This window comes from Haemaphysalis longicornis, unplaced genomic scaffold (assembly GCF_048455015.1).
Source record: "Haemaphysalis longicornis isolate Haplotype H1 unplaced genomic scaffold, Haemaphysalis longicornis Haplotype H1 scaffold_8, whole genome shotgun sequence".
NCBI lineage: Eukaryota > Metazoa > Arthropoda > Arachnida > Ixodida > Ixodidae > Haemaphysalis > Haemaphysalis longicornis.
In genome coordinates, this window is record NW_027526445.1 from 119,574,080 (window position 1) to 119,594,019 (window position 19,940).

Below are 19,940 nucleotides of genomic sequence, written 5' to 3' on the forward strand. Positions count from 1 at the left end.
CCACTTCGCATGAGAGAAAGTAGATGAAGCGCAAAGTTCCAACTAAAGAGAAATCGAAATCCTTCCCGTACAGAACGGGTGTCGTGTTACCTACCCCCCTGTAACGTTGGAAGGGTGTGCTGCGTGCGAGGGTGTGTTTGTTTAATGAGCCCTGAATTTCACAAGTACGATGACATCGGCTGGAGACGGCTACGGATGGACACCTTCTCACAGCAAGGAACACCACATGCCATGTAGTCCACATCATACACTAAAGCGACATGCCTCTTTTGTAGCAACAAATACAATTCTTAATTTCATACCACATAGGTAGGTTTATCGAAACATCATAACAGTCCCTTTATTCCCCACCAACCCTTGGCAGTGGGAGGTCGCTGTGACCAGCGCGGGCCTGATAGATGAGGACAACTTGATGAACCGGCAAAAAGCAGCAGACAGGTAATAGAACAGAATAAAAATATGCTTGATTAAAAAATCCCGGGCCATCTGCACTAACGTGAAACCTGGGGATCGGCGAAGCATGCTGTGAGCGCCGGTGTTTCCCACAGCAAAAATCGCTGCTAATTGGCAATGAGAGACAGAAGACGATTTTGTTTCAATTATATACATATGTACATTTATTACATACAATCAGCAATCGCGTGGCTAATTCTAGTCAATATGCACAATGCCTTTCTTTTGTTCTCCTCCCTCGTCCTAATGCTCCTGGTGTTGAGGCGGCTCTTGCGCTTCCAAGTCGTAGGTTGTGCCGAGTTCAAATAGAGGTATACAGCTTTGCCGCAAATGTCTTGTCTTGTGTGTTTGAAGCACGAAGCGTTCCAGCGCGAGGCATTGGAAAACGATCGTCCCGGTGTTTCAGTACCGTGACCACACGAGACCATGACAGGATACGCCGACAGCCCGAGCCCCCAAGGTGCTTTTACCCTAAAAGGAGAGAGAAACCGACCGAAGAATTGTTATTCAAGGAGACAAAATCTCTGATGGCGCTCATGGCGTACATTTATGAACCACGTTGTATACGGACCTTGTTATGAAACCACGAGATGCATGATCGACTTCAACGAATAGCGAAAGTGCTGTGTTCAGGTTTTGAGTTTTTGTTCTGTGGTATATCCAACCCAACTCTCAATCGCTACCGTGCCAATCCATCTGGTTGCGTTTGCTCGCAATACGGGAGTTCAAAGTGCGCGTTACCACTAACTGTTTGTTTGCCACTAACTGAAACGTTTTTACTGTGTCTAACCGACGCCCCGCGGCACTAGTTCACGCCACCCAACAAGAGGCAAAACCTCTTCGAAACATCAAAACTGGTGTCGTCCTGCTGGGGGGATGATTGGAAAAGACTTTCATGACAAGGCCCCTCTGTCAGAGAAGAGGGACAGACAGACAGACAGACAGACAGACAGACAGACAGACAGACAGACAGACAGACAGACAAGGCCCCTCTGTCAGAGAAGAGGGACAGACAGACAGACAGACAAACAGACAGACAGACAGACAGACAGACAGACAGAAACTTCAACGCAGGATGGTGGGGATGTGTTAGCCATATCGACCCAAGCAGCGGCTGAGGCCCCTGATGATATGGGTTCCTGTTGCTCTTGAAAGCTTCTCGCAACGGCCAGCCACTCCCTAGGATAACTGAATGGTTGGTGCAGGATTGCAGGGGCAGGCCCACATCTCCTGTAAAGATGATACGAATGGTAACAGCACATCGGGTATATGGTAGCACCACATTGAGTGGATGATAGCACCGGGCAGCTTGCAAATGTGTGCGAAGCTCCAGAAAGAAGCGCGGAGGTTGGCTCAAGAAGCAAACCAACAACTACGCCCGATTGCCGACAGGCCCAGAAAACGAGGCACTAACACAGGTGCCTGAAAAAACACATGCTTTGATACAGAGTCCCATGTCTGACTGCAACTTTAGTTATGATGAGGCAGTCAATGTATTGGGTTTCCCTCGAGGACAGAGCAAAGATTTTTCTGTGATATTCCCAAACCATCTTCCATTTGCTTGTTTTAAGTTTGCTTTTACTCGCCGATTGGTTACTATCTACGTTATTTTTAAGGGCTTGCGTCTTGCATCGGGCAATTACGTCAACTTGCTTGCCTGCCACCATTAGCGAGGTAGCAAACCTCGAGGCTGCGAAGACCCGGCTATGATCGCGTTGAACTGGGGTTCTCATTTTGTTCTTAGGGGAGGGGATCTTTCTCTTTGCTCCTATTTAGTCACAAACTGAATATAGTTTTTCTTCCTACAGTCCCGGTCTTGTGGGCCCAGATTACGCAATGTGTTTTTGCATTTTGTAATCGTTTTCTCGGCCTGTGTAACGTTGCTACTCAACATCTGCGGAAAAAAAATGCAGACTTGCGGTTACTGGTTCATATTTTTTCAGTGCCGCTTTAGTTTACGACTAACACTACTCATTTCTTGGCGTTATCGTAATACAGAAAAGAGCGACAGTTCGTATCCAATACATTGTGCAATACTTGACTGAACCGAACCACCTAGCGAAGCGGTTAACTTAACATATTCCGACAGAAAATAAACGTAAATTCGAGGAATAAACGGCGAGGATAATGTAACACATCAACCCATTAAGGAAGTATTCATCTAAGGATTACCATTTTTGATAAAGGGGAACAACGGGTCCCGAAGGCTCCACAGCCGAAGAGGGTGTCAATATATTGTTGTAGTTGCTTTTCGTTTGTACGAAAGGGAAGTGCTGAATATTTCATTGGTAGTAACTATGCCACCCACACGCTTACACACCTCTTTATTCGAAGCATGTTTGTTTAAACATCTTGAAAATACACTTCTAGTCTAACAAAACTGCACGCTGCATTTTGCTACTTTAGAGCCAATATCATTGATACTTACCCTTAGCTCTTTGTGTTCTTAAGTGCTATAGAACAGTTCTTATGCGCCATAGAACGTCCATGTCAACTTTTTCTTTTTGTTTGCATTTAGTTAAGAGCTTGAGTATGAAGTGCTATTTAGTTGGAAATTCTATAAATTTACAGTCCACCCTTTTTCAAAGACAATAATGAGCGGTTGCTATTAAACCAGTTCCACTGACTTTTTGAAGCCTTTATGGAATCCTGACGGAGTGCGCCGGTGACACGGTGGCAGAATTTCTACTTTTGTTAAAGCAAAGATGAGCCACTACTGATGTCTTGTATATGCTAAATACCACGAAAAAGTGAGAGAGGTAACTTGAAAGAAGGAAGAAGTAAAAAACAAGGAAGAAAAGGGGAGAGGGGCAACGTGAAAGAAGGAAGAAGTAGAAAACAAGGAAGCTGAATCACCAAAAGAATATCAACAAGAAAATATTCAAACTCTGAAACACATCAAGATTTTGCGAACGCATATATACTTTATATCACCTTCTGGAACTTTTTAATAAACATTTTAAACTTTTTCAATAAACTTTTTTAACAAACTTCTTCAATAAACATTTTAAAACTGTGATTCTCTGATCGTCCTGTTGCGAGTGAATGACGTAGCCACGTAAGCTTACCGCGTAGCTTGTGACAAAAAAAAAAAGAAGACAAGTATCAGCATCTGCATTCGATGATTGTCGGACTCAGTACCCTCGTCCATACCATCTCCCGCTCTCCCAGGCTCCAAAATTTCCGGAGGCCTTCTTTCTGTGTACTTGAGTGCCTCCAGGTATTGTGTCATTTCTGTGTCCATCACCCTCGCGGGTACAGGTGTCGTTTCATTTGTTGGCGCGGGCATGTGTCTGAAGCAGTGCCGATACGTAATTTTGTTGTTGCTGTTTTTAATATGTGGCGAAACACCCAAGCAGTTGCAATTTCTCCCAATAATTGCGAGGTTTTGATGCAAGCTTGGATTCACGCCCCCAAGTTGAGTTCCCTTGTTATTCCCGAGGTCGTCATGGCGGAGTGTTTGAGATGCCAGTTCAAGAAGCAGGGGGTTCTGTGTCCGGTCAAACACAACTCCCAAACTGGCGAAAGCATTTCATTTCTCCTATGCGCGTTTGCTCGCGCCACGATAGTGGCGATGAACACGGGGCGGAATGTGCACTGCAAGAGACAAAAATTGAAAAAGGAAAACTACGTTATAATTACGAGACCATTCACAGTTGTCACAACAAAATATATTAACAAAGATAAAAGACAAGTATAAATGCTGCATAGTCATTTGCTGTGGTGAAGAACCCGTATTACATGCTGCAAATTAAGTGAACAGTGCCCAAAAACACGAGTAAATGTTTGTGTAAAATCATACCAGACGGTCCCTAACTGGCTTTTGTTCGCCTTCAACTTTTTCAGGCATCGAATTACCCAAAAACTGCGCGCACTTCACGCATTAGCACGGAACGATAAGCCGAAGGTAAATTCTTTCGGCTCCGGAAACACTTGTGGCTGTACGTGGCGTAATCAGCCCGCCAGTATGCATATGATGCCAATTACTTAAGCAAGGCTAAGAGCCACATTTATATTCCAATAGGTACAGATTTCTGAATCATTCACGGTCTTCTAAGCCGCCATTAATTTTCATAATTCTCAGAATATAATCATTTCGGGACTGTTTCTGGAATTGTATTTTCACTTCTCAAGAAGAGGCCTCCATTGGAACGAAAATGTCACAATCGGAGTCATAGACAGTGCTGCCCTCATCATCAGGGTGAAGGGCCAAATTTCCCCTTCCTGACAATAGGGATAGAATCCAGTAGAACCAGAAGTGGAATCCAGATAGAATCCAGGTAATGGCTTGTCGGCTAAGTCATTCATTACGTGGGCGTAGGGCCTTTTTTCCCTACATCCCCAGTACTAGGCCTATCTGTCAATGATGTCGACGCACCTACCGAACTGCAGTTCTAATCTTTATTTCGCATCACGACGGTAAATGTGCAACGCCTCGCAACTAACGCCGGCAAGACTGCTTTTTTAATAAACGGCCTTCTCTCTCTCTCGTACAAAGCCCGGTTTTTCTAACAGCGCATCACTTTAAGTTGTTTCAGTAGCCGCGACACTGGTAATTTTAGAAACGTAGAAATGTCACAGAACGCTGGCACAGCGTAAAAATCCTCCTTTTAACGAACTTCAACACGTTCCAACGAAGGCAGGCTTGTTCCGACCCACGTCTTCGCGAACCGGTGCGCCCTCTCCGCGACAGGGGAAAGACCGCGCGACAGCCAGCTGAGTGAGCTTGGTGGGGGCCCAGGGAGCCGTCCCAGCCGAGCGTTGCAGGCAGGGGAGGCTCGGCCGGTGCGCACGGCGTCGCCAACCTTCGCATCAGCAGCCGCCGCCAGCCTCGGCGCCTGTATCCCTCGCCCACACCAGCCGGCCGCACGGTACAGCAGGCCGCACGAGCCGCGTCCTCAGCTGGCAGAGCTCCGCGTCGCCGCGCGGGGGCGCCTCGAGCGGAACACGCTGATTGGCCGGCGGTGCCCACGTGACTGACGCGCGCCAAGCATGACGGGATAGCCGCGCGCCCCTCGTCTGCATCGCTTGTATCGGGCGCCGCTTCAGTAAGCGACCAGCCGCTGTCGCTGCGGGTGTGACTTTTCAGTTGGCGGTTCGTCGCCGCGAGTGCCCACGCTGTGCGTGCTCCGTCGTCTGCTCGCTGCCAGTGATCGCCGTGCCCGGCTCCCATTGTGCCTGACATCCGTGTCCCGGGCGGGGACGGTGTGGTCCACGACGTGTCGGCGCGACGACGAAGTCGACGACCACCACGGGACGAACCGTGCGGCCGTCATTCCGTGTTCGACGCCAGACGCCTATGGCATGGGGGTAGAGGTCAGCCCACTGCACGCCCTCAGGTTTAAGGTGAGTTGACGCTGCTGGTTTCACGCATGCTGTCGAGTGTCACATTTTCCGAAACTTGCGTCTGGGTTTCGCGCGCGAGCGCGCCGCGACAGTCGGCTACCGACAGAGCGTCGCGCGCACAGAAAAGACCTCGGGTATTTTTCTCTTTTATCGGTGCGAGCCCGATTAAAAGCTGCGGCGTGGCATTGTTCCATGCGCGCTTGTGTGCGATAAGAGAAGTTCTCGCGGCCGCGTTGCTCGCCTCGACAATCGCGAGTAGTACGCCCGGCACCGGACGCTCTTTGCTGTCAACAGCCGCTGACGTTCGCATCTCTGAGGAAATCGCGTTGCAGTCACAGCCCGCCAACGCAGTGACGTTCGCGCGCTGTTCGGACGCCGGCAATTGTCGCCTCGATCCACAGTCGGATAACTTTAAATTTTGTGGCGGAATTTTGGCCTGCCGAATTTTAAATTACTTTTGTATTCGAAATTATCGCGTGCGGACGCAATACTGCGGACAGTATAACTGAAAATGGTTTGCCTCTACGGCGTCGCCACTTCGGAGAGCGCGGAGCGCAGGTCACCTCTCCGGCACGTGAGATTCGGAGATCACGCTGTCTGCCGGTAGAAGCGGCGCGCTTCTCGGATTCGGCGCCGTCGCCTAGCGAGAAACCACGGTCCTTGGTGGGTCGGCGGCTAGCAGCTTTCGGTTCGACGAGGGCCCTTCGGGAGTGCGGCCGTCACTCTCGGCTCTGCCGTCGGGTGGCGCCACCGCTCGAGCGTTCTCAGTGCCAGGCCCTGGTTTCGTTTCCTCGTCGGTCGCAAGCTGCTACGCTTTGCCACCGGGGCTCCGGTTTTGGTTCCGGTTTCGCCGGTTGGCCGAGTCATTCTGACATTGGATTACTGCTGCTTTCTGTTTGCTGGGTAACTTGTGAATGCGTTTTCGAGCTCTTCGACAGCCACGATTCCATGGTATTCTGACGCAACCATTTCGCCTCAAAAAGTCGAAATGGTGGTCTGCGGGGAAGTTTGTTTGCTTTTGTACGAAATATATTTTAGTGTAATGCAATGTAGTCCTGTCATCGTTGTTTTTGGGTATGTTTGCGCGTTTTGATTGCCGGCTGTTACGTTAAACAAACGCCTTTTCGATATACCGCAGGAGACGTGCGTTATACTGGAGCGCAGCTGAACCTCACTGAGCAACGGTTTAAAAAAGCAGTATCGAACAGTGCTGAAAGTTATATAAGGCTGTCTGTTTGCTGTAATTCTCGACCTCACGCATCGTTTTCTTTGCTTGTTCGTGATTTTTTTTCTTAATTTCTGTGTTGTCGTTAAGCCTTACGTGGCCTAATGCGGCCTCTAGACTGTTCTGGAACGTACTGTCCTGTTGACGTCTTCCCGTTTGCCCGTTCGTTTTAGCACGATTCAGAATGAACGCTCGAGGTCCGTCGCCGGTGCATTCCTGGCTGATGGCGTTGGCGCGGATTGGTTTTGCCCGATAGAGCGCGGGAGCCGGCGATCGCAACCTGCCGGCGAATCCCTGGCGGCAGTCCCCCTACTCCGGCTTCGAGAGCTGGTTGACGACCGCTGTTGGAACAGTTGTGTATCTCGCGGACGTGTTCGACAGCTGCCCTTGCCCCGTACGATTGAATCCCGTAATAAAAGCAGATGCGCTTAATCATTACTGCTGGCTTTGTCTTCACTGATGCTGAACTTGACTGGTCACGGGAGAACTGGAATTGTGAGTGCAGGGCCATTGTGTAACCGGCGTTGTAGAAAAGCTCCAGTAACTGCCGCACCTAAATTGTTTTGTAGTGAATGTCCCTTAACTGTTTTAGCGAATTTACATCGCCCCTTACCCACCTTTGGTGGGAGATGGTGCCAACCTTCAGCTATAGCTTCTTAGGTAAGTCAACGGGTGTCGGCTAAGGTGAAACTGTCGTGACGTTCGGGTTCCTGTCCGCTTTCCACCGCTCGGAGCAGCTGCGGTTTGTATCGTCTGGGTGCTCTCTTTCAATTCACATAACGATGCCCTCTACGCTACTATTGCGCTGCTCTGAGCCTTTCGTTTTGTTTAGAATACCCGGTTCGACTTGGCTACGTTAACTTCTAACTTGTTACTCACTGATGATACCTAACTTGTTATTTACTGATGATACGTTTTGCGCCGTGTCACTCGTATCTCTGCGCAAGGTTGGCGATTAACCACCCTGAATAATATTGCGGCACTATGGACCCCACTTCCTTGGTAAGAGTGCTGAAAGGTCTACGTTCAATAGAAGACTTGTAAAAAGGTAATATGCCGCAGTACCATTCTGAAGATATGCTCGAATTATTTTACGAAGCCTTGGGGCGTGTCCCAAGCACCTACACTGGTCACTTGTACATGTTTCTATACCTCCAAGCAACAGAGTATAGACTTGTCCCAAACAGTTAAACTGCTGACACTTTCAGACATTTTCTCCACGTCCAAGCAACAGAGCATAGATTTGTCCCAAACAACCTCCATACGTGTTTCTCTAACCTTCAGCGAACAGCTCTGTCTGCCTGTATAACTTAAACATATATTCGCAGTCGCCGAGGGGACGTGGGTTTTTGCAGAGGAGCGTGAAATAGACTCTGTAACGCTTGTCATCGGCCCCATTATCGCGCGGCCAGCGATAGCGCGCACGCGCTCGCCGCCGTCGGGTCGGCGTCGCCGGCAGGCTGCATTGACGGTGCATCCGTGGCCGTCAAGCTCGTGACGGCGACGAACCTCTGTGTGTCGATATCCGCCGCCTGCTCGCTTTCGTTCTCGAGTCGGCCGCAGCGCTCTGAGGGGGCGCTGTCGGCGCTACAGAGGTGAGTCACGTGCGCGCTCTTCCCTCCGCTCGGCAGATGGGCCATCGTTCGCCTTGCGTTGCAGCTGCGCATGCGCTGTGTCGTCTGTTTTTTGCTTTTTAGCGCGCACATTTATCTCTCTCTCGCGTCTCGCTCTCTCGGCTAACCTCGTTGCTGTTTTTCTATCCATCTTTGCTGCTCCGCCGCCATATTTTGTGCGCCTCATTTCTGGGGATGGCTTTTTTGTTTGTGTTGCCCTTTCGCTGGAGGAGCGGCGCCTTCGGCACCCGTCTGGCGCTTTTGGTCAGGTCAAATTTTGCGGGCGTTTGGATTCCGCTACGACTGGCTTCGCTCGGCAGCGAGAGATGGCGCAGCGGGCGAAACGGAGACCGTGGTCGTTTACGGCCGCGATTCTTTTGCAGTCGCCGCAGAACTAACCAGTCCAGTCGGGGTGTTAATATTGTTGTTGCCCCCTTCTCTCTCTCCGAGTATACGCGTACTACACACTAACTCTAGTAGCGTTTCATGAACGTTCAGTTATAAGCCAGGTCATACTTTCGTGGAAGTTCGTTCTGGTTGGCGCTCTACAAGTTGCCGGCAACTGAAACGCTGCGACATGGCAGTACAGCGTCTTTATCGAGGCAAATGTCCTGCTACAGGGCCTTACAGGACAAATCATTGCCTGAATGAAGCATATTTAGAATTTTGACCGCTTCAAGCGTAAGGAGAGCCAGTACTAACGACTTTGAAAAGCAAACGAGCCCCAACTACTTGCGCCACTGGAATAATGCATGTGGTTATGATTTTCTGCTGATTGAAATACGCTATTCAGCTTCTCTTCACCCGCCCTCGTAACAGTGGATGGTGTCGCATTTTACTTAATTTAGTACTCTATCAAAAAGTGTCAGCCGCTAGCCGCCTTAGCGGTGTTCACATGGCACCGGTTTTATGTGCATTTTCGCGTCACTTAGCATGTCGGGAATCCGTCGATGCAGTTCTAAGCAGTTGGTTTTGCCGCGTACCATGCCGAAAACTGCAGGTACAGACTGGCATATTTTCAACAGGCTGCAAGTCGGGCATTTCCATTTGTGCTCCAAAATGAGAAATGTTTCGAGGACTAGCTTAGTTGCCCGGTTGTAGTTCGTTTTCCCTAGTCGCTTTCGGAGCGGGGTTTCGAACCGCGGGAGCGATGTGCGCCGTAGCGCGCCCGCGCGCGCGTGGGTTCGCCGCCGAGCAACGGCATTGGCTGATCGGCTGGCTCGGCGGCGGCGGCGGCAGCAGCTGTAATAAATAAAGCGGCCAAGAGAGAAGCGAACAGGGCAGAAATGGAGAGACGCCGCCGGGGCCACGGTGAGAGAGAAACGCAGAAAGAGCAAGAAAATAACCGAACCTGAAGCCTCGCGCGAAAAGGAGAAAAAGAAAAGATGAAAAACTGACGGAGAGCACCCGGGAATGAGTGTTGCCTCGCCGCCGCCGCCGAGCAGGGGGTTGTGTGGCGCCATCGTGCGAGCATCCTTGTGCGCATGCGCGCTGGGTCGGCGTCGCGAAGAGCGCGCTGTAATATTGCCGAGAGGAGAGGCGGCCTAGCAGGGAGCGAGGGGTTTGTGAAAAATGGGAGCCGTCTGCAAACCAGCTGAGCGGCGCGGCCATTGTGAGGGGCGCGCGGTGAGGGTACGGGAGAGGACCGAATTCTGCGAAATGGAGAGGAGGTCTCCTCCCGACGCTGCCGCTCTTCTCCTGTCTTCTGTCGTTTATTCGGATTTTTGTTCGTTCGGCGGACTTTCTTCGTATGGATCGTTCTCGGCTAGCGTTCTTCGTTCGTTTCGGAGTCTCCTACTCTCTGGCTCTCTCTCCTCTCTCTATCATGTCCTCTTTCTCTCTGGCTGCTTCCTCGATAGGTTTTTGTGCCTCGATGTTTCCCCCCCTTCGGATGAGGTTGGAGCTCGGCTTCGGTTTTGATTGCTATCCTTTGTTTCTACTGTTTGTCCCCTTATTTCTTTTTGTTCGGGCTGCTTTCTTCTTCCCAACAAAATGAACCGAGGGGGAGCGAGAAAGGGTAGCGGAGCAGTGCGAGGAGGCGTGGTGTGGGCCAAGTGTGGCGGCGGCTTTTCAGAAGTTTTGCCCGAAGGGAAGAACAAACGCACACACCTGGAGAGGGAAACTGCGTATGGGGCGGGCCCTCCCTCCTGCGCCGCGCAGGGGCAGCGTCGGGTCTCTGTGCGCATGCGCGTTGGCCCGGCGCCGGCGCTTTTTTCGAACCCCGGGATTGCGTTGGCCGGGACTACGACGCCGTTCCTTTTGGCCCGCGTCGGCGTGGGGAGTCGGCAAGGGTGCTTACGAGCGATATCGATGAGGCCGGCGGTCCCCGATCGCTGCTGGCCGTGGTTGCTTATATTCCGGAGTGAAACGCTGTCTTCGTGGCGATCTGGGTTGGGGGTGTTGAGTGTTGCCTTGAATATTTGGCCATCAATCTAAATTCTTGGAGCTGCAATGAACGAAGTGTGCGGATTGGGTTTTCTTTATTGTCCCGGGACCGTAGTACACCATTTTATACGTAGTGCACATTTACCGTCGTGATGCGAAATAAAGATTACAACTGCAGTTCGGTAGATGCGTAGACATCATTGATAGATAGGCCTAGTACTCGAAACCGAAACAACCTGGTGACTTCCCTCCTCAAGACAAATTCCTGTCGGCGTTCAAGGAAGGAGGAAAAAAAAGACAGTTCAGTCATGGAGTCGCGTCCGCGTACTTCCTATAACACTATGGTGCCAGGCCCACAACCCTACTTGCCAATATCAGCAATGGACCACTATGCTACTTTCATATCCGGCAAAGGACCACACCGTTACTTGCCAGTATGAGGCAGAGGTTCACAATCATACCTGCCAATATCACGCAGATCTTCGCCATCCTGCTTGCCGATACCACGCAAGAAGATGAGGCTAAGATCGAACTGTGGCACAGTCGGGACCGGCAACCTTGAGATCGATAGCGGAGAGCGATGACCACGGCGGCGGCGCTGTTGCGTAACCCGGCTCGTACCACGCGGCTGCCAGCCGAAGCACCGGCTTGCTGCACTGTCCGCGCAGTGCTAAGGCCCGGTAACCCAAATAGAGCGGGGACATGCTCTCCCGTTACTCGGAACGAGGCTTCATGCAAAGGGGATGCGAAAAGTGGCAGGCACTGTGCTCGGCGAATGCGGCTGGAAGACACAGCTCGAGTCCTTATTGTCGTCCTAATGACGAGCTTGTCTTTCGAACCAGCTTCTTCGCAAAGGAAGCTGTTCTTATCCGGCTCTGTCAGTGCGCAGCTCTTCCCTCAAGGTGATCTAAAGAACTACAGCGTCGCCTTATTGGGCAAGCAAAAATTTGTCGTTTGACACAACAGGTTCTAGATATTGGTTGGTATTCTGGAATAAAGAGGCAAGTTTAATGCTCGCCGTAAAAGTTTTTTAGGGAGCCAGGAAAGTTTATTTCAGCAGCGCAGATTTCCGGACCTAAGAAATTCGTTATTCCAGGCTTTGCACGTTAAAAACTTTCCATTGAAAGTTACGGCGTTTTCTACTATACGTACGGCTGTGTTTCTTTCAGTCATCAGCTGGGTGTCAACAATTGACGTGCAGACGCATGATGAGTCACGTAGTCTCGCAGTTTGTCACTAGCACCGCTCCCTGCTGTGTGCGGGGCACTTAGTGTAGAGTTAATTTGCCGTGAATGAGATAGGTGTTGATTATTTCAGTGGCTGTGTTTTAAAGGTACATTTAAACGTAATTTTAAGATGACCCCCGTCTTCCATTGTTCGTTTCTCTCATTTCTGCGATTCACCTTCAACTTGCCGCCTGTGTGTAAAACTTAAAACTGGCATGTTGAGGTCTTCATTCTCTCGCACTTGAACGTATAGAAGAAATCGCGCGCCAAGCTTGTTCGTCATCGTCAGCTGAAGAGCGCCGAAGAGATGTGCGCCGAGCGTCGCGCGGTTGATGCACGCGCGGGGGAGCCGCGGCTCGCTAAATGGTCGGGCGCCCGCAGCGGGCGAAGAATACGGGAGAACCCGAAAAGCGCGCGCCCCTTTTCGCGGGTCCGTCCGATCAGCTGGCACGCAGCAGCAGCGGCGTCTGCGAAGTTAGCGGCGCGGGATTCCTAAGGAGGAGCACGCGAAGGCCACGCGCCGCCGCCACCTCCTCCGCTGGCGTCACGGCGCCGCTTGGCCGGAGAAGGAGGGCTGCGAGCAACAACGGCGCGCGCGAGCTCCCGCAACACCCGAGTCGGCGGCCCAGCAGGACTTTGAACCTGCGTCGGCGGTAGCTGTAGCGTCGTCTATCGTCGCTGGCCTCGGCGCCTCGGCCATCGCACCGCCGTCGGATGCCGCCGCTAGGTGGCGGGGGCAATGCTCCGGCTTCGAGGGGGGCGAGCACAAAAAAAAGGTCATCTCTACTTTGATGTGGCGAGAGCCGGGTTACTATCATCATCGTCGCTGTTTCGCGGCTCTGTTGTCTGCGAGGACTTTGGGAAATGGCAACTTCTGTACTGCAAGGGAAGCCTGGTCGAAAAAACTTTCCTGTGCGACCAGGATCATCACTGTGAAGTCCCCGTTACGTTCGCACAGTGAATCCTGTGCTACTTGCGTTGTAGAGTGGTGCAACGCGAGAAGGACTTGGTGGTGGGGATGATTAAGGGAAATGGCGTTTAAAACGGCAAAGTTGTTATTTTGCCTTCGCGAATAACGAGTAATCATTTGCAGGTTCAGGAATATTATGTGTGTGTGCCTGTCCTCAAAAGACCCCAAACGTTGCCAGAAGATCGCAGGCCATAAATATTTTAACGATGAAGCTTTCCTATTTACATCGAACGAAATGCTTTATGCCGTGCATCCAGGGAAAGCGTTATTTAGTTTAATTAATAAAAATATTCTTATTATATGTTTATTAAAGCGTATGCTTTAATGATTATGTCCTGGGGACTTCAAACACGGCCTCTGGTCTGGTAACCGCGACTCTACACGTTCTGTGAATACGAACTCGCCTTCTTCATCGCATACGCTGTTACGCTAAATTTTATTTGAAACAAAAAGTCCACAACGTAATCAGGCCCTTCAGAGACGCAAGCTTTTTGTTTTCTCTTCCAGCGCGCAGCTGCTGCACGATCCCTTGTTCGCTCGCTCTTTTCTTTTTTCCTACTACTCCGTCGTGGCATCCTGCTGCCGCCGCCGACTGGCTGCTGTTGTTCCCGAGGCCTCCTCGGCAGCAGCGCCACTTTTTCACCCAGCGGCCTTGGCTCGCACTTGTCGCGCGCACGCGTACAGGCCAACTGCGCCGCTGGTCGCCGGTCGCAACGGTGTGCGCGTTTGCCGCTCTGGCCTGGAAAGCGGCGACTGCGAGCTCGTGGAGTAGCGGCCGTAGTCTTCCTTCTGCTGGCCGGTCTCTCTCGGCGGCGGCGCCGGCGTTTCTTCTTCCTCGAGGCTGGCTTGCCCCCGTTTTCTTCTTGCTGTTCCCTGTTGGCCCGCTCTCCTTTGTCGGGGCGTAGAAGTAACAACGGTCCAGCCTTCTTTCCCACTCCTTGTCAATGTGTTGAACATATGGGGAGGGTGGCGGGAAGGCTGCTGGTACGCGCGCTGTCCATTACGATGTGTACTGGTCGTACCTACCGCAGGTACTCGTTGTGTACTATCATTTAGCTGAGTGGGTACCAAGATGTGCCCGGCGGCAGGAGCAGCCCGTCGAACGCGCCGATTTGTAACCATTCTGGAACACCCTGTAATGTTTGTTAAAGCGTAGCTTTCTTTGACTCATTGGTTGCGACCGTGCGCGAAAACGCACTGCAGGAAAGCCGAACGTTCTCTGACGATGATGATGATGATCGTGTTTGAAGTGAAAGATGGCTGAAACGCGAAGTTCTCTCTGGTCGGAAGGCAATGTGCGTCTTCGAAGTCCAAAGTCAAAGGACAAAGTACAAATCGTGGCGCCCAAAACTCATTGCAGGAAATCCAACCTACGCAACGGGTTTCCACTAGGGCACATCAAGTCAACAGCCAACACTCAACATCAAGCCAACAAAGTCAACACTATACCTGGCCAGTGCCCCCGAGTGGGCACGTGGCGGCTCAAGATCATCATCAAATTCCAAAAACTCAGACAACGACGAAGGAATCCCTCACGAGATTGGAGTTTGGTTTGATTCAGATTGCGGCGGATTCACGCTTTAGCCATCTTTGTCGTTAGACGAAGTGGCTTTGGAACTTTTAGACTGAACATGTTTACGGACAGCGCAGTAAAAAAAGGCAGACAGGACCAGCACTCGTCCTACGTGTTTTCTGCCTTCTATCCAGTCCTTGGTGCGCTGTTTTTAACCAAGTTTCGCATTTCCAGTAACGAACTAGCCAAGCATCATCTATTAGACGACTTTCCATAGCTAACGTAGACAGGACTGCGCGTTTATTGGTTGAGACGAGCCATGGAAACGTTTGGTTGGCATTGTTCATCGGATTGAATTCCGATGCAGGGCCATAGCGGAAGCAAGCTTCGCGCCGCAACCGAGCGGCAGGCAGCATCAACTCTTGCTGCTGCCTGCCGCTCGGCAGCTTCAAAGCAACACGTTATTTCACCTTCAGCTGCCTCTCTCACAATATGGGTTCGCGGGAGTGAAAAAACTTTCCTTACGGGTTGGCGGGCAGGAACAAACTTGTCTTGATTCCTGCCCTTGCACCTAAGCAAGCACATTAAAAGGGGGCATATAAACGTAAATTGAGAGGGCAGATGGTTGGTTTGCCAGATGGTTGGTTATCACATAAGTATTGTGGCCTTTGTTCGCCGGAAGACTGACTTAGGCGTCGTTAATAATTTCTAGTCGCTGTTCCTGGCACCGTTTTTTTTTTTTTTTTTTTCTGCCCTGGAACTGATGGTTCTGGAACTAGTGGTTCCAGCTCCCAATAAGGGTAGAATGTTCTACCGCATAGCTGTACCCACATATGGTGAAGTATGCCATACGGTTGAATAATATACCTCCCCTCCTGCTTTGTCATTTGAGGCTAACGTTCAAAGCTTTTACTTCGATTGTTTTGCCAGAGTTAAGACCATTGCCGTTTATACTTGCACTATTTTCCCCCGCTTTTGAGTCGGGACCATTATTCCGGGAACCGTATAGTGTGAGAATTTTTTTTTTTTTCTATTTGTGGTTGGCCCAGCTTGTTACGGGACTGTGAGCTCCGCTACCATTGGTTCCGTAGCATTTGTTGGTACACATCGGAAAAAAGTTAACGAATTACTACTTCTACCGTTGTCCACTCGCACTGCATGGAACCACTGCGAACCGTGAGGTGGATGTTATTTTTCAGTAATTCCTTCTCAAGCCTTTACTTTCTTTCCTAGCCCCGGCGGGCGCTTTTGTGATGGAGGCGAAATGCGAAAACGCCCGTCCGTTGGAGATTTCGGAAGTCGTTTAAAGACGTTCGGCAAACGTTTGATCCCCAGGGGATCAAAATTAATCTGGAGCCCTCCACTACGGCGCGCCTCATCGCCTGTGTAGTTTGGGCGCGTCAAACCCGATAATCAATCCAATCAATCCTTTCAAACCCTTTGCAATTCTTTCGACAATGCGTTGTCATATTGATTCTAATTATTCATTAAATTCCCGTTTTTTATTTACTATCCCTCCTCAATGACCAACTTTGTCATCGTCGAAAAGAAATGGCTGCTCGGAGGGAACTCTTTAAGAGTATCAGGTTGTATTGAATGGTCGTTGAGGAGCAATAGTAAATAAAGGACGGTTTTCCAATCTACCCAGCTAACGGCAATAATAGGACCGTTTTGTGCGCCTGAGTCAATACATGTCCTCAAACGGCTTCTCTTTAGTGGCAATGCGGTTTAGGACGACCTGCTGATTTGCTGAAGGATGTTCACACTTGTAAGCTTCGCGTGGTCACTGTGTGCCGTCCAGACGGTCTTGCGCCCCCTATCGTTCCCGACGTTGTGGTTAAACAACCGGCGCTCGAGGGGCCGTGGCCCCCACCCGACTCAACAGCTAGCCGCCACGGGTGACGATAAAACGACGGAGAGCATGGTGGCCGCCGCCGGAAGCACGTGCGACCCCCCCTCGTCGTTCTTCACTCGCTAGTGGCGGCGTGGAGAGAGAAGAGCAAGAAAAAGATGCCCCGACTTCCGTTTCCGGTCCCCGCCCGGACGGGAGGAAGGAGCGGCCCTCTCCTCTACCAGGGACGCCGCGAGAAGAGGAGAGGAGCTAGGTCCCCCTTTTAGGGGTGCCGGCCTTGCTCTTTGCGTTCGGTTTTTCATGATGACGACGGGGCTATCCAGGGCTTTTCGAATTTTGCCGCCCATGCACGCGTTCTCCCGACTTTTTATTAATTTTTTTTTTTACCCGGAGGAGCTTGGTGCGGCCATTGTGTTTGGGCGAGCGTAACCTGGCTGGGTAAAACCGCGCGGAACGGACATTTGCATACGACCCCTTTCCTGGTTACCGCGAAAAGAAAGACGGCTGCTTGATACACCGTCTCCAGTGCGTATGCGCTCGCGGATGCACTGCGCGCTGCAGCAGGACCTGTAGATTCGCTTCGCATGCCGATTGTGCCGCTCGGTCGTGTAATGACGGCACTAATCGACTCTGGTTGGTAGTTGTAACGGATTATAGAAGGCTATCCGCTGCTTTGCATACTTAATGAGGGATCAGATTAGGCTGTTATCGTTGTTGCAATAGGCGATTGTAGCCTCCTGGAATATTCCGGGAGTTGTTTTTTGCCGAAGCGATATCGTTTCACGACAGTATGCGGGCTATACCACTGCGGTCCGCAGTGTTCTGTCTTGTAAAAAAAATTCTGTAGAGAGACCCGATACTCGCGGGAAGGGGGTGTGGTCATAGAGACATTGTGCGGCACTGATTTCTTCGGCACCAGCAAAGAAGATCGTCCCTTTTGCGGAGTGTTCTAAGGAGAAGTTGTGGTACGAACATGTCTGACACAAAATGGGATGCCGCGAGGCCCATTCTGAACCTTTAGACCGTTCTCTTTCTGACTGGACCCGTCCGAATGCGATAGAGCAGGGCGCCGTCGGTTGTTTTAAGGCCCTTCGTTTTAAGGGGCGATGATGTTACCGAGCGATGGTTACCGAGTGAATGAATGACTGCGAGAGGATTGCTGGAAGACAGTATAATGGCTGGGAAAGTTAAGTAGCGACGTAAACTGAAGTGATCCGTGAAGGTGAATTCGTGGCGGAGATGACTTCCAGAGAGGTACCCAAGCCTGCGTAAAGCTCACGGTAGAACAGAAAAAATCCCAAATCGTTGGCGACGGAACAAAAGCCAATCCGAAGTAGTCCTTTCTGGAGCGAAAGATAAACTGTCCTCGGGAAGCACAGATTTCTCATTTGCTGCGAAAATTTTACGAACCGATATGTATCGTATCCATTAGCTGACGTTAATACTTCTTTTGTATTAAAGTCAGTGTATTCTTTACGTCGGCTTTCTACTATTCTGTAGCAAGAGGGCACAGAGAGGCGGTTCGGGTGGTAGTTTTTATTGGTTCTCTTTTGCGGCAGCGCTGCCGTCAGTTCAGGCGAGCGGTGCCCGTCAGTGAAGCGGGAACTTGAATGCCTTGTACCAGGCTCTAAAGGTCGAGTTGTTTAGGCGCCGGTGTGGCTGATCTTTGTGGCTTTCCTCGTAGTCGTTTACAAACTTGGGTCTAACAGCCGTTAGTACGGGACTGGAAACATCGATTACGAAAAAGCCTGTCCTTTAACACTATCACAATCTGCTGCCAGTCCACGAAGCACTTTGGCTACTTCGGGATCGCGCCAACAGTCGATCTGATGGCCTGGCAGAGGCGACGACAAAAAGGAGTCCGACGACGTCACAAGCGACAAAGCGAAGATACTTGTCGGAAATCTCGCGGCTGTCTTCTCCTTTTCTTGTTTCTCTTCGCTCTCGGCTGTTTTATTTTTCTGTGGCATTTTCTGTGACGGATGTTCGTAGCCTTTTCCACTCTAACAACGCGAAAGGTCAAGGAGGCATTTGTCGCACTCTACGGCGAGGTATAGTTTCCTAAGCGCTGTCGCGATGTTTCGCCGTATGCCGAGCGTTTCGCGGTGCCCTGGTGTGTACGTAAGCGGAGCTTCGTCCCTGCATGTCTGCTTTCACCGTCAGCTGCGTTGCTTTCCACGCTATTTCCTTCAATTCCTTGAGAAACGACTTCTGCGCTCCTCGACGCCGGCGTTCACATTTTTGACGACACCCGTGATTTGCACCGCCTTTGGCTTTTGTTTACTGCCTAATCGACGTCCTATTGGAACAAAAAATAAATATCGGGTGTACAGCTTGCGGGGAGGTTATACGTGTTGTACGCCGACATCGCGTACAAGTTGAGGGCCTTTCGAGAAGAGTGTCTGTTTGTTCTACTCTGATAGGCTAATGTCGGCATTTCAAGGCTCTTTTTTTTTTTTTTTTGCAATGAAATCACACCAGGTTGGGATTGTAATTTGGGGGCGCCACGCCGTCGTGGTCTGTGCGTATTGACGGGAATTTAAATGGCGCACGCGCAAAGGCGTGCCCGCACGAACAGCAGCGTCCGTCTTAATCGGCTGCGTGGCTGATTCCCCGGTGGCTTGCGAGGAAATTTCTTCTATTTGTCATTTTGTACTGTTCAAAACTGCTCCAAAGCTGCTCTGTATCTTATTTGCTCGCATAATTTCAATGGCGGAAGCAGTTCTGGACTTCCCAGGAGCTCTCTGCACAGAACTGGGAATCAGATCAAGGGTTTGCGCAGCAGCGGTCCTTTACAGATTTAGAGTGCTCTCACCCGCATAGTACTTGAATCGGATCACCCCCTCTTTCTATCGCTTTCTTTATGTTAAATGGAGAACAGTGGGTTTGCGATTAGTCGCAGTGGGGCCGAGCCTGATCGAGCGCAAGAAGGCGCGCGGAGCGTTCCCATGTTTACCTCCCGTCTCCTCAGCCGTCTCTAATCTTTCGTCGCAGAGTGTCTCAACAGCTTTTTGTTCGTTCTTCACCCTTGAAGTTAAGGTATTTTCCGTCTTCGATCTCAGCAGGACGCCGCCGCGTCACCCAATACGCTCATGTTTTGTTGCTTCGTGGTCTTTTTTTTTTTTTGCTGGTTTTGGTAGATTCCCTCCGAAAGACGTCATCGCGTTGTAAGTATGGCAGATAAACATGTGCGGGAGAAGCTTGTGGCCTTTGCTATGCGCAAATAATTGCATCTCTATTTATTTATTTTCTTGTAACTAGGATTGTGGATAATGAAAGTGCAAACAGAACTTTTGCCCTATATATGGTCTTAGTCGAACAATGGGTGTGTAGCGCGTGCGCTCGCAAAATACTTAC

General features: G+C 50.6%; 1 protein-coding gene across 2 annotated transcripts in view; it reads left to right on the top strand.

The window, feature by feature from the left end:
• The first annotated feature begins 5,304 nt into the window (after positions 1-5,304).
• Positions 5,305-19,940, top strand: part of LOC144148930 (uncharacterized) — a 29,158-nt gene continuing 14,522 nt past the window's right edge. The window contains exons 1-2 of one of the 2 annotated variants that reach the window (XR_013318110.1): positions 5,305-5,799; positions 7,198-7,462. Coding sequence is in view for 1 of the 2 variants with exons in the window: in XM_077680460.1 (XP_077536586.1) it covers positions 5,758-5,799 (42 nt within the window). In the remaining variant the exon portion in view is untranslated. Of the gene's footprint in view, positions 5,800-7,197; positions 7,463-19,940 lie in introns of those variants that run through there. The other variant, XM_077680460.1, reaches the window with a different exon arrangement.